Consider the following 12,696-nt stretch of genomic DNA (forward strand, 5'->3'; position numbering starts at 1 on the left):
ATAATGCGCACCCATAATTTGTGACAAAAATAAAATATTATATATATATTTTGGGTTTTTCTCAACTCACAGCAAGGATTGCACCAGTATAAATGCTGAACACATGTCGCCATGAGAAAAAAATTATTCACAACATATGGTGTGGCAAGGCACAAGGAGACGGACAACCATGCACACTCACACCCAAACCTAGGGGCAATTTAGTGTGTCCAATCAGACTACCATGCACGTGGGAGGTAACCGGCGTACCCGGAAGAATCCCACGCAGGCGCAGGGAGAACATGCAAACTCCACACAGGTGGCCACTACCTGGATTTTAACCCAGGAACCCAGAGCTGTGAGGCCGACATGCTAACACACACATTCACACACATTAAACTATTAGCACAAAACAAAAAGAACCTATAAATCAGTTTTAAAAAAGCCAGAAACAAACAAAACAGGTTAACACTTTTTCATGAAGTCACCAATCTGCCTGAGACGACTGAGCGGAACTGTGATGACTAAAAGTAAAGTCACATGAGCAAGATGTCATCACACTGAGGTCATTCGCACTCCATTGTGTGAGCATTTGTGCTTTCTATTGAACAGATGTTTACTTTACAGGAAACGTTTGACACATACAAATACGTTGTTTATTGGTTGGTTATTGTTATTTGGTCACTTCTAGGCACATTACTCTATTTAATCACAAACACACAAACCTCCAGAATCAATGTTCTAGTCTCTGTAAATATTACAAAAAACAAACGTTGTGCGTGGTGCTACTAATCAAGTATTTACATTTTTAATAAAATGCTGAAATCAACGTTTCAAAGAGGACAAAAGAGAATCATCAATTCTCCTAATGAAGCCAATTAAGTGCTCGTTTGTGCAACGCAAACATAAAAACGCTGCTGACGGCAGCAACAAACACGCAAAGCATTTCACTTAAAAAAGGAGCACCAGAAATGCTCTAAAGATGTACAGCAAACACAAGAAAAACGCTCTTTTTCTGATGTCCATTAGATGAAAAACATTGCTGCCACTCTGTCCTCAAAGACCTTCAATGCGTCACCGCAGCATCATGTGTGTGCACGCACGTGGGGGTGTTTTGCAATCGGTGTGTGTTTGCGCACACGTGTGTAGCCTGCAGCAAGGTGCTTGGTGAGGACATCAGAAGACAGACGTCTTGGAAAAGCATTCTACACATTCCCATTTGAGACGTTTTGAAAAAAGACATAATTTTCTCAAAATTGTTACACTGACGTATGAGATTGATTCTAGGATCCCGTTATTAACCCTTTATAAATACTATGAAAAAAAACTACAACATAAAAAGAACATTGGGCGTCCACATTAATTTCTATGTTTTGGGTTAAATTGGCCGCAACATTAACATTTGTTATAGAAGTGTGGCCTCAATGAGGAAAAACTGTGCCAGATTTATTTAGTTTTTCTCCATTAAATAACATTTTAGAGTAAGGAGATGTTCATAAAAACTCAATTAATTAATTGTCATACTGCCACAAAATTTCCATACTGCCACTCAAATTCTGTTAGCAAGTGTAGCATCTTTTTGGTAGCAATCTGTAGATACACTTTTTTTTTGGGGGGGGGGGCAGTTGGTGGCTTTAATATCTTCTTAGGTTGTGGCACCAAAGGTCATTTCTTAATGACTTTTCTGCTTACAAATGTAGCTATCAGGAATGCTAAGGATAAAGTTGCCTTGGCCAATGAGTGTTGTTGTATAATGAATGGTATTGTCATCTTTCACCACTTTGTGGCTTCAGTACATTGATGTGGTGCAGTTTGTGTGGCGTCCTTAGGGATTTTGAATTGAATGTCAGATTTGTGATGAGCGACGAAAAGACATTTTAAATGACGTCTGCCATCGACTCACCATTTCTAAATCTCCCAAATGGTGATACTCGTGTTCCATTTTTCTGCAACAACCTCAACCTTTGGCCTTCTTGAAGCCAATCAGTCCAACCTCGAGTGGACGTTTGTGGCACAGGGAAGTGATGATTCCCTCGAGGGATTCCCGAGAACGACAAAGAAGGGGGAGGGATACGCGGCTGCTTTCACCAAAATGTCAATTAGTGTCCATCCAAACCGACTTCGGCTTTTGCTGCGTTTGCAGTAAAACCAGATAACCGTCTCTTGGTTGGTAACCATAGCAACCAGTATTGGTTGACCACTGGACTGAATGCGATGGCGGTCACCTTGCGGCCGAACAGCTCAGTAAAAATCACAATTTGCCAAAATGAGATTGAGATTAGATTGGATTCGATTAGATTGGATTGGATAACTTTATTCGTCCCGTATTCAGGAAATTTCGTTGTCACAGTAGCAAGAGGGTGAGGAGTGGGGAGAGAACTGTGGCTTGTGGGGCCCTCGTGCTGCAAGCTACCACATCAGATGTACAGTCCTGGAGTCTCACATATTGTGGTCTGCCAGTGAGGAAGTCGATGATCCATGTGGCTAGGTGGTTCCTTACTCAATATGAGCCAACTGACTTCTTACTTTTTCCAGATACAGTTGTACCCCTCCATACGAGCAGCTTGAGATGCAAGCAACATTTTGAGCAAATAACTATCTCTAGATACAAGAACAATTTAGAGGAAATAATTATCTCTAGATACGAGAAAAAATTAGAGGGAATAATTATCTCTAGATACGAGAACAATTTCGAGATGCGAGAAAGCCAGGTGGTCAAGACACGAGAGGCTGTTTATCATTGTAGCGCACTGTCCTTTTTGCCGCATCTCTTTCGTGTATAACAGATATCTACAAGCACTGGGCAGAGCTTGAGGAGTAGGTGGAAGGGGGGGGGGGGGACCTGGCTACAAAGGTATTAAAGAGATGCTAGCGAATAGACAAGAGTTTTCTAATTTTGTATAAAAGAGGCACCCTGACAAGCTGGCAAGTGGTCGTGCGTTATTGTATTGGATATTTGTGCGCATCATTTTGGAAATATTTTGAAGGGAAGGCAAAAACAAACCACTCTTGCGTTCCTTTTAAAACTCCCGCTGAATGTGAATGTATGTGTATATTTCTTTTCTCACTTTTTAAATTTGGTCACAAGGCAAGTACATTTACTCAAAAACTGCATTTATGTCAATTGTTGAGGGGAACGTCAGACATGCTCCACTTCTTGATTTACCCATCTAACATTTATGTTGATCACCTATCAACTTGTTTAATCTAAATTTACATTAAATCTACATTTATGTTGATCACCTATCAACTTGTTTAATCTAAATTTACATTAAATCTAAATCTTCTGGACTTCCAAGTGTTTCTCTGCCATTTAATTTCCAGTAGCATTGCAATATCAGAGTTTGACCTGGCAACTTGCATTGCTTGGTTAGAGAAGGCCTCAGGCAGTTCAGCATGGTTTTGGAAAATATAATAACATTAAAATGTTAAGTTTATGGGAATTTATATATGTTTTTAAAGCAATTTTTTTTAAAGTGTCATAAAGCACAGGGGAAAACCTGGTGATATGATGCAAGCAGCTAAATAAATCAACAATACTATTGTTTTTTCTGATACTTTCCAGGAAAATATCGAACAAAAAAAGCCAAGGCAGTTTCTTACTTCTCCCCCACCTTGCTGCCTCAAAGCACATTAACCTATCCTCTGTGTGTTGCCTGCCTCTGGGAAGAGGGGAGTATATACCCCCCTTTGGCTCTGATCAAAATAGCCTCATCTGGCATTTGCCTTCAGATAAATGAATACTTTATTCATTCTGTGAAGGTAATGGGTTTTGCCCCGCTAGCATTATTTTTAATTACACCCTAAAACCATGAACAAGCACCAAAGAAAACACCAAATACAAAAGCAGCATTTGAATGGGATCCAAGGAAAATTCATGAATGAACTTTCTCAAATATAGATGGTGATAAACATCCAATCCATTTAGACCGGGTGGGTTGACAGCAATCTGACGATCGCAGTCCAAATGGATTGGACGCCCATTGCTGTCAGTGGTAGTCAAGAATGAATTGCTCAAATAATTTTAAAGTAGTAGTAAAGTAAGATAATTGATGTGTTTCTTTGTTTTAGTGTTATAAGAAGTAAAATGACAATTTTTGTGTTCTAAGTAAAAGCAGTTATTCTTGATTCCTTTGTCACGAATCCACACTTCTGGATTTAAAAGGCGAAGGGAAAAAAAAATAGTCAAAGCATTGGATGAACTCACCCCAGGAGGACTACTATTGATTTGTATTGACCTCCGCTCGTGTGTGAGGTCAGCCATTAAATGAAAGCAACACACCGCTACAGAATATGATGACTCCAATTCTGCTTGGTTCTGTGTTATTACCTCGACATACGTGAAGGCTCCGCTGCCAAATGACTTCCAGACGGGAAATATTTCTTAACTAAGGCGTGGGGGAAAGCGCTCCGAGATTGACATTCATCCATCTCGCATTTCGGCATGAACAAGAGCCCAAGGGCTTGTCCGCATGTAGCAGGATCTTTTTGTTAACCAGTGGCCTCGTGCTTAAGTGAAAAAGCCAAGAAGCTGTTGTTTCATGTTTCTTAAGAATTTGGAGACTCCGTTTTGTATTTGTATGTATGTATTTGATAGTGTCATTTTGTGAAGGATTGATTGAATTAATCTGCCGATGGCGCATATAATCTATAATCCTTATAAAGCGTGATTTATGGGTGTGTGTGTTTATGTTAAGATTTGTTCACTACATTTGTCCAAACCATGCAAATAGAGTTGACATTTTTAATATACAAGTGATTGAACTTCTTTACCTTCTCGAAGTGTGTAAACTCAATTTTTTATTTTGTTAAACAGCCATTTTTCAAAATATATATTTTTTAATAGCACAACAATTTTTTTTGGTTCTAAACAAGCAGGTGGGCTTTGCTTGTGATAGTTAAAAACACAGTAAACAAGGCAGATACTTTGATTCTTAAAAGCCAATGAATTGTTTTTGAAAAACGCTACTGGCATTTAAATGTTTTTTTATTTAGTTTTGAAACTCTTAAAATGTCAACACTTATGATTTTGTTAGTTCGAAATGTATCTTTGTTTATCATTCATTTATAATTTAGCTGTGTTTCAATCACAAGTTATCTATTTACTATAATGACAACTTCATGTTAACAGAGCAAAGAGTTAAGTGAACCAAGGGTGCTTGAAAAAAAGCCTGAATTTCCACTGTGCACACAGTAATGCCTGCAAATTACCACTTAGAAAGAAAACGCAAACAACCTTCCTACTGTTCAATCAGTTTGAATGTTTTTCAATAACCTGCAGTGATGGTGATACACTAATCTATTTTGACTGGCTATCTATATACATTTGACATCTATGGCTGTCAGTGCTGCAGAAGCATAAAAAACAACTGTTACCGTCTGTCTGTACCGAGTAATGTCACATTTTAGTATTGAAGAATCATAACCACTAGATAGGTATTCGTTACTTTGTTACTTTTACACAATAATAAAAATCACAGTACATGGAGGAAGAACCACAACCAGTGCAACAGTTGTTTCAAACCATAAACCATTGAAGTGGTTTGCAACAAACCCAACTCGCAGATTAGCGAACATGAAAATGTCCTAAAATCCTACTGATGTGTTTATCCTCTAATTTGTCAACACTTCACGTGGCATCTCAGAATTTACACAACCATTAGATCAGTCAAATATTAGTCATATGCCTCACATTTCTAACCTAACGTGGCTCATGTGAAACCGCTCTTCATAAAATTCCCATGATCATGGTTTTGGTGTTTTTGTGTTTACAGGTTTGACCACAGAAGGCTTGTATCGGGTCAGTGGCAATAAAACGGACCAGGATAATATTCAGAAGCAGTTTGACCAAGGTAACCAAAAACACAAAAACAAATACCAGGCACACACAAACCAGCTTTAACAGTGACAGATGTACAAATCCTTTAAACTGAAAGTGCTAGCAGCGTCCAGCCATTCCTGTCCAAATGAACTCAAAGTCTTTCATCGTCAATGACAGCGAATGAGTTGCTTCAAGTGACATGCACATGTTAGAATGCGAGAAATTGAGAGTGACAGCTTCCTTGACCAGGGGGCCGTGCCATCTGCCCCACCTCCTTTACTGTTGTTCTCGTATGTGCGTATCAAAACTCTCATTTATTCATTTTGTCCCAGCTGTCAAAATCATGTTTTACAAAAAATATGCTTGTAAACTTGAAAAATGAGTCTCTGATTTTGAGTCAAGGCACCTACAAGTGACAGATTACTTGTGCTTTCTGCCATCTAGTGGATGAGGATGAAAATGTTCCACAATGTTACACTTTTTAAATGTTTTTAATTTAATTATATTTTGGGGGATATTTTGTTTGTTAAGATCCCAACATGGATTTTGTCACTTTGGATGTGGCCATCAACGCTGCCGCCGGGGCCCTGAAGGCTTTCTTCGCCGACCTACCTGACCCGCTCATTCCATACAGTCTCCATCCTGAACTGGTGGAGGCCTCAAGTAAGTAGGCACGCAAACACAACAATAATTATAAATATACAAATTAATAAATAAAATTATACATATTTAAACATATGTTAAATAAATGAAATACAATGCTCTTTCCAATGAAGTTGAGACATTGTAGTAATCTAATATAAACTGAATAGAGATTTGCAAATCAAAATCAAATCAATACAGTCATACCTCTACTTACGAAATTAATTTGTTCCAAAACTTTTCTCGCAACTTGAAAATTTCGTAAGTAAATCAGTACTTTATATGTAAATTCTCTAATTCGTTCCACGGTCCTCACACAACTACAGAGTAAACCCTTTAAAATTGGTCAAAGTGTCCCAATTTGTATGGAAGATGTGAGAAACCCAAAAATGAGAGAAAATCTTAAGGACATTATTTATTAATGTTTTAAAATGAATAACAAACATACAAAATTTATACGTGTTGAAGCATGATATGCGCACACGCATTTCCCTATGACCCGAGGGTGTCAGAAAGACTTTTGCGTGTGCCCTATGTGTGTGAAAATATGTGCCTTATTGCATTTGTACGTTTTTTTCTCACTTAACAAGGCGAATTGCAATCATTAATAACAGAGGTTAACAGGTATGTAAGAGAGAATCTTGAAATATGGATAGTGGTTGTTGTGAGAAAGCCAGTGCAGTGTAGCGAGGTTCTTAATTGAGATTTACTGCATCCGCGACAATATTTTCAAAATAAAATAATGGATAAGGAAATGCATTTACCTTTTGGGGGATTTCTCAACTTTGACCTTGTTTGTATTTCGAGGCACTCATTTGCATATAAAAAGCTTTCATAACCTGACAATTTTGTATTTAGAGGCATTTGTAAGTAGAGGTATGACTATATTTAATTGAAGATGGTTAAAAGACAAGGTATATATTGTTTAAACTGATAGACTTTATTGTTTCTAGCAAGTAATAATTAACTTGGTATTTTACACAAAAATAGCTGTTTAGAACATACCACAAGTGAACAGGGGTGAAATAGGTTGTAAATACAATTTATTCACTACCACAAATGGATAAATAATTTTGTTTAAAAGCTCATACTTACAGAAAAGAAAAGAATAGAAACCAACCTATTTTTATGATGACAGATCTGATATTTTTTCTTTTTGTAAGTTCTATAGTATTTTTGTAATTGAATTGAAAGTATGCTTGAACATTATTTTAATTTTGCCTCATAGTCAAATTGAAATGGACATCTATCACCTTCAGTTCAAATGAAATCTTAAAAATGTAATTTGTTGAAAATTCAATACAAATGTTTAATGTTTTGTATTTTTGTTGCGATTCAGAAATTATGGACTACACGGAGCGTCTTCAGGTCCTCAAAGACATCGTCAAAAAGTTTCCCTCAGTCAACTACTATGTATTCAAATACATCATCACACATCTCAACAGGTAAATCACATGTATTCATTTGAAAGCTGTCTATTACACCCTGATTGAGGTCAAATGCACAATGGGAACACACATCCAAACCCAAACACAATGGTATCTTTTTTATGAACTAGTTGGGTATGGGTGACATCCACTGTTGATGCCACCTGAGGCGGGGAAACGACAGGTGGACTCAATGGGCATTCAAGGGGACAGGTGCAAGTATATACAAGTATACAGTGGTACCTCGACCTACGATCATCTCTACCTACGACGTGTTCGAGATACGATTATAATTTCAATCGAATAATTCGCCCTAGATATGATCAAAACTTTGAGATGCGACCAAGCCAGGTGTCCATGGCACTGTCTTGCGACATCTCTTTCGTGTATAACAGATATCTACGAGCACTGAACGGTTTCTTTTGCGTACACATGGATCAGAAAACGCACAACGTGCATGCACATGCAAATAAGAGGGCTTTCTGGATAATGAAGTATACTCGTGCACACAACACCAATAGCATATGGCAACCATTCTCAGAATAAAACTTCTTTACCCACAATCAATACGTAGGTTTTTAGTCTCCTTGTAATTATTGACTGGGACTTCATATGAATTAAAGAATTTTTTGGCATGTTGCAGGGTGAGCCACCACAGCAAAACCACGCTGATGACAGCTGACAACCTGTCCATCTGCTTCTGGCCGACGCTGATGCGGCCCGACTTTGAGAACAAAGACACGCTGTCCACCACCAAACTCAACCAAGCCGTGGTGGAGGCCTTTATCTTCCAAAGCGACTTCTTCTTCCACGGTGGCGACATCTGCGAAGGCGATGGAGCCCCCGGACCACCACCGCCTCCGGCTCACCACTGCCACAGCATGGTGGAAGCCCTGTTGCCACTGCAACTGCCACCACCACTGCAGCCACAGCAAATCCAACACGCACTCCCCACAGAGCCCCTCATATGAGCGAAGTCAAGTAAAAGTGAAACTTATTTTGAAATCTTGTGGGGGAAAAAAACTCAACATTTTTGGCTCGCAATAGAAAAAGGGCTGCAGGACAGCTAAATACTGATAAAGCACAACTTTTCTCTGAATTAAACAAATCCACACAAAAATTAGAAATCCTACCTCTCGAAAATTTGCATTCGTGGATGAAATAAAACATTTAGGCTGAAAATAATTCATGGTGAAACTTTAGCACATCAATTTGTTACTGTCATAAAACTACATATAACTCATAAAAAGGCATTAACTTGTGTTAGAGCTCTACAGGATGGCACAAATGTTCGATAAGGATGGTAAAAGAATACTATGGTGGTCATATTTGTCCCGACTATTCCTGCTATTGATGGTGAGTGTAGTCCAATCCATTTTGACTGGGATTTGTTATTACATTTTCTTTTTAAAATAAAAGCAACCCATACCCCTTTGACCTTTTTTTAGCGCCCCTGCATTGTTTTTAAGAAGCGCAAAAAAATACTGCATACTCCCCCATTCAAAAGTTAAGAGCGTGTCAATATAACTCATTGACTGTTTATGAGCCAATATTGAAGGGTAAACATTGCCTCATAAATGGCAATTTGCATTAGCATCAGACTGAATGGGCTTTTTGTCTATCATCTGATTCAGTCCTGTGGCCTTTTTTCAATTCTTTTTTAAAATATGACAAATGTGGTCACATTTAATTTTTTTTTTTTTTAGATGTCAAAGTCGCTGATTTTTTTTAGATGTCAAAGTCGCAGATTTTTTTTTTTGACTTAAAAGTGACCACTTTTCCGAGTTGTTGATGATGCTCACGGAGGTGAAAAGGACCACGGGGGGCCTTCCGATTGGTCTTACCATTTCAGCACAGCAACCTCATCTTCCTCATCATGTGTAGATAAGTCGAAGAGAAGAGCACAGCGCTTTTCAATCATCTTTTTGATATATGTGCTCTCATTTCTACCTTGTTTGTGTGTATGTTTGTACGGATTTAGGAGGGAAAAATAGACGTGAGGCGTATGAAAGGGACAAACGGACAAACCACTACAGGACCCGTCTTGTATGACGTCTGCATGTTTCTTGTGAAAACGAAAACAAAAAAAGTTCATGTTATTGCCATGAATTCAGTTAAAGGGGATTATTATTTTCTTTATTTTAATGGTTTAACCTATTTTTGCTTAAATGTCAGATAGTGTTTTTCCCCCAAAATAGAGGAAATATGTTTATAAAAGAATGGAACTATATAAGAATTTATCAGCACAAATGCTGCTGATGGACATGAAACCATGACAAAACAAGACGGGACACCACAAATCGCCACTGTGAACGCAGCACGCCAAGTCTTAGCAAAACTCAAAAATTTGCATTCAAGTCCACAATGACTGACAACGAGAATAAGCACTTTGTGGAAAATGTAGTTAAAAGAGAAGGCAAGAATGAAATGTGAAAAGTGAGGAGAAGGATGGCCATTTCGGTGTTTGAGAGAGTAATGAATGAAAAATTAGAATGTGTGTGAATGCGAAGAATTTGTGAAAGCGATTGTCTTTTGCGTGTGTGTGTGTTGTCTCTGCGGTCCAAACACCTGCGCTCATGTTATTGTGATGCTAACAAGCTGTTAGCACGTAAAACCGGCATTAGCAAGATGCTAACATGCTGGTACCACCTGACAGTGGTGTTGCTGTTAGCACCTGTAGCCAGTTTTAGCATGATGCTAACAAGTTGCTAGCACCTGACCCATTTGCGTCCGCCATTGCGTCGGGATGGAAATTTAGAGGGATGTTAAGAGAAACTGTAGCAATTCACGTGAGGTTTGAAAATGAAAAAAAATGTGGCCCTCTACTGTGGAGGACCAGTGTCTTGTTGGAATTTAAAAAAAAAAAAGCTTGATGATTGGCGTAAAGGGACAAAACATGCAACACGTCCACATAGAAGCTACTTGGAGCATCAACGTCTTGGTGTGTTGAAAAATAATCCCATCTTTGTATAATAGTCTGCCAAACTAAAGGCTGGAAAAAAAATGTTCATCTTGTTTGCAAATAAACTTCCTCTTTTCCTATACTATGTCAGTGATGGTTGATACAGTTTCATCATTCCCGGTGGACTCTCCTCTCCAATACTCCAAAATAGAAAAGAATAATTATCGTATAATTGGAACACACCCACCAGTCCCTCTTTTTAAAAAGGGGAAACCACCACCCTGCTCTGCCAATCCACAGGCACTGTCCCCAATGTCAATGGGTCAATGTTGCAAGAGACGTATAAACTAAGACAACCAACTGCTCAACATTCATAGCCTTTAACGACTCGGTAATAGAGGCATGGAACATAGTCCACTTGGCCTCAATGTCCCACTCTTCTTCCCAGACATGAAAGAAGCTCTACCCAAGGTGGGAGTTGAAATGATTGACGAGGGACTTTACTAGACGTTCCCAGCAGACCCTCACAAAATGTTTGGGTCTGCCGGACCGGCGTCTTCCCCTGCTATCGAAGATAACTCACCACGAGATGGTCAATGGTTGACAGCTCCACCCCTTTTACACCTGTGCGTCCAAGACACGGGGCTTTAAGTCCGAAGACACGACTACAAAGTCGATCGTCAAACTGTGGCCTAGAGTGTTTTGGTGCCAAATCCACAAATGGGCATTCTTATAGCAATTGAACATGGTGTTTATTTTTGACAATCTGCAGTCCAAAAATTGAAGACCCTTCCGATTCTGTACTGTTCTTCCCAATCACCCCACACAAAAATGCTTCTTGGATCATTGGGACACAAACCCCACCACCACGATAAGCTGAAAGAATTAAGTCATGTTTAAATGTTTCACGATTAAAATAAAACATATTTAACATGAGCTTCTGATTTCAGTGACAACAATCGATATCCAATTTAATTGAACTGAGAGGACTGGCAGACTTTTTCCCAGGCACTGTACTTCTACTTACATGTTTGCTTTTGCCATGTTTCCTGCAGGAAGCACCCAAGAAGAAAGTAACGAATCAGAGCAAAGTCCCGCCTTCTCCATCACATCCTCTCAGTTCCCAAGGCAACAGTGTTCCCCGTTTCCTCCTCCTCCTCTCTCTCTCTCTGCTTGTGTCTCCCATCCTGAAGGTGCCGCATCATCGCCTAGCTTTGAATTAGCGTAGCATCGTGGCTGCTAGCACCGCAGTGGGACTGTCCCAACGGCGGAGGGAGGTGCCTCCCTTCCTCACCATCCATCCTTCCTCCTCCATCCATCCGCTGCGTCATCTTTTCATCCGACTGCTCCCTTCCAACAAACACTGACTAGCCACATGTGGTACGTACTCGTCTTCTCTTATTAGCGTGCTAGCGTTGCTTCGGTCAGTCAAAGGCGAGCATTGAGCAGAAGGGCATGGCGTATCATCCCGGGGTGGGGTGACCCCATCTAGCTTTGTTGATGCTCGGCCTGTGGTGGCCAACACCTTTCGGGCTCGCTTGCGTGCTGGAAAAGTTTCATCCATTTGCCGACTCATAATTCTGCCAATATTAGCGGTGAAAATACAATAAATGACTCATAGGATGATTATGATTAATTGTGCCAGCCCCACCCTGTCAGAATTGATTGGATGTTGTAACCGTTCCAGTAATGTGAGCTAAAGAGTAAAGTTAACCCACTCTAAACTTGATTGTTGACGTCTTTCATGGGCACAATTTTGTTTGTGCTTTCTTAGTAAAACACTATAGAGGGCGCGTTAAATGAATGAAAAATTCATGAATACACGGATGTAATGGTCGCTCTCTAAAGCTGTTTTTCAATCTATAAATGAATCTAAACGATGATATGATATAGAATATGCTTTCCAAAAAGTAAATTAATCAATG

General features: G+C 39.3%; 2 protein-coding genes across 3 annotated transcripts in view; both read left to right on the top strand.

The window, feature by feature from the left end:
- arhgap5 (Rho GTPase activating protein 5) overlaps window positions 1-10,916 on the top strand; it is a 35,944-nt gene extending 25,028 nt beyond the window's left edge. The window contains exons 4-7 of the mRNA XM_077731028.1: window positions 5,754-5,831; window positions 6,332-6,463; window positions 7,782-7,887; window positions 8,513-10,916. Of these exons, the coding sequence (XP_077587154.1) occupies window positions 5,754-5,831; window positions 6,332-6,463; window positions 7,782-7,887; window positions 8,513-8,840 (644 nt within the window). The 3' untranslated portion in view covers window positions 8,841-10,916. The remainder of the gene's footprint in view (window positions 1-5,753; window positions 5,832-6,331; window positions 6,464-7,781; window positions 7,888-8,512) is intronic.
- Window positions 10,917-11,923: 1,007 nt separating this feature from the next.
- The window catches only part of akap6 (A kinase (PRKA) anchor protein 6), a 91,076-nt gene continuing 90,303 nt past the window's right edge, over window positions 11,924-12,696 (top strand). For both annotated transcript variants that reach the window (XM_077730935.1, XM_077730936.1), the window contains exon 1: window positions 11,924-12,151. The gene's annotated coding sequence lies outside the window, so the exon portion shown is untranslated. The remainder of the gene's footprint in view (window positions 12,152-12,696) is intronic.

The sequence above is a fragment of the Stigmatopora nigra genome, chromosome 13, assembly GCF_051989575.1.
Source record: "Stigmatopora nigra isolate UIUO_SnigA chromosome 13, RoL_Snig_1.1, whole genome shotgun sequence".
NCBI lineage: Eukaryota > Metazoa > Chordata > Actinopteri > Syngnathiformes > Syngnathidae > Stigmatopora > Stigmatopora nigra.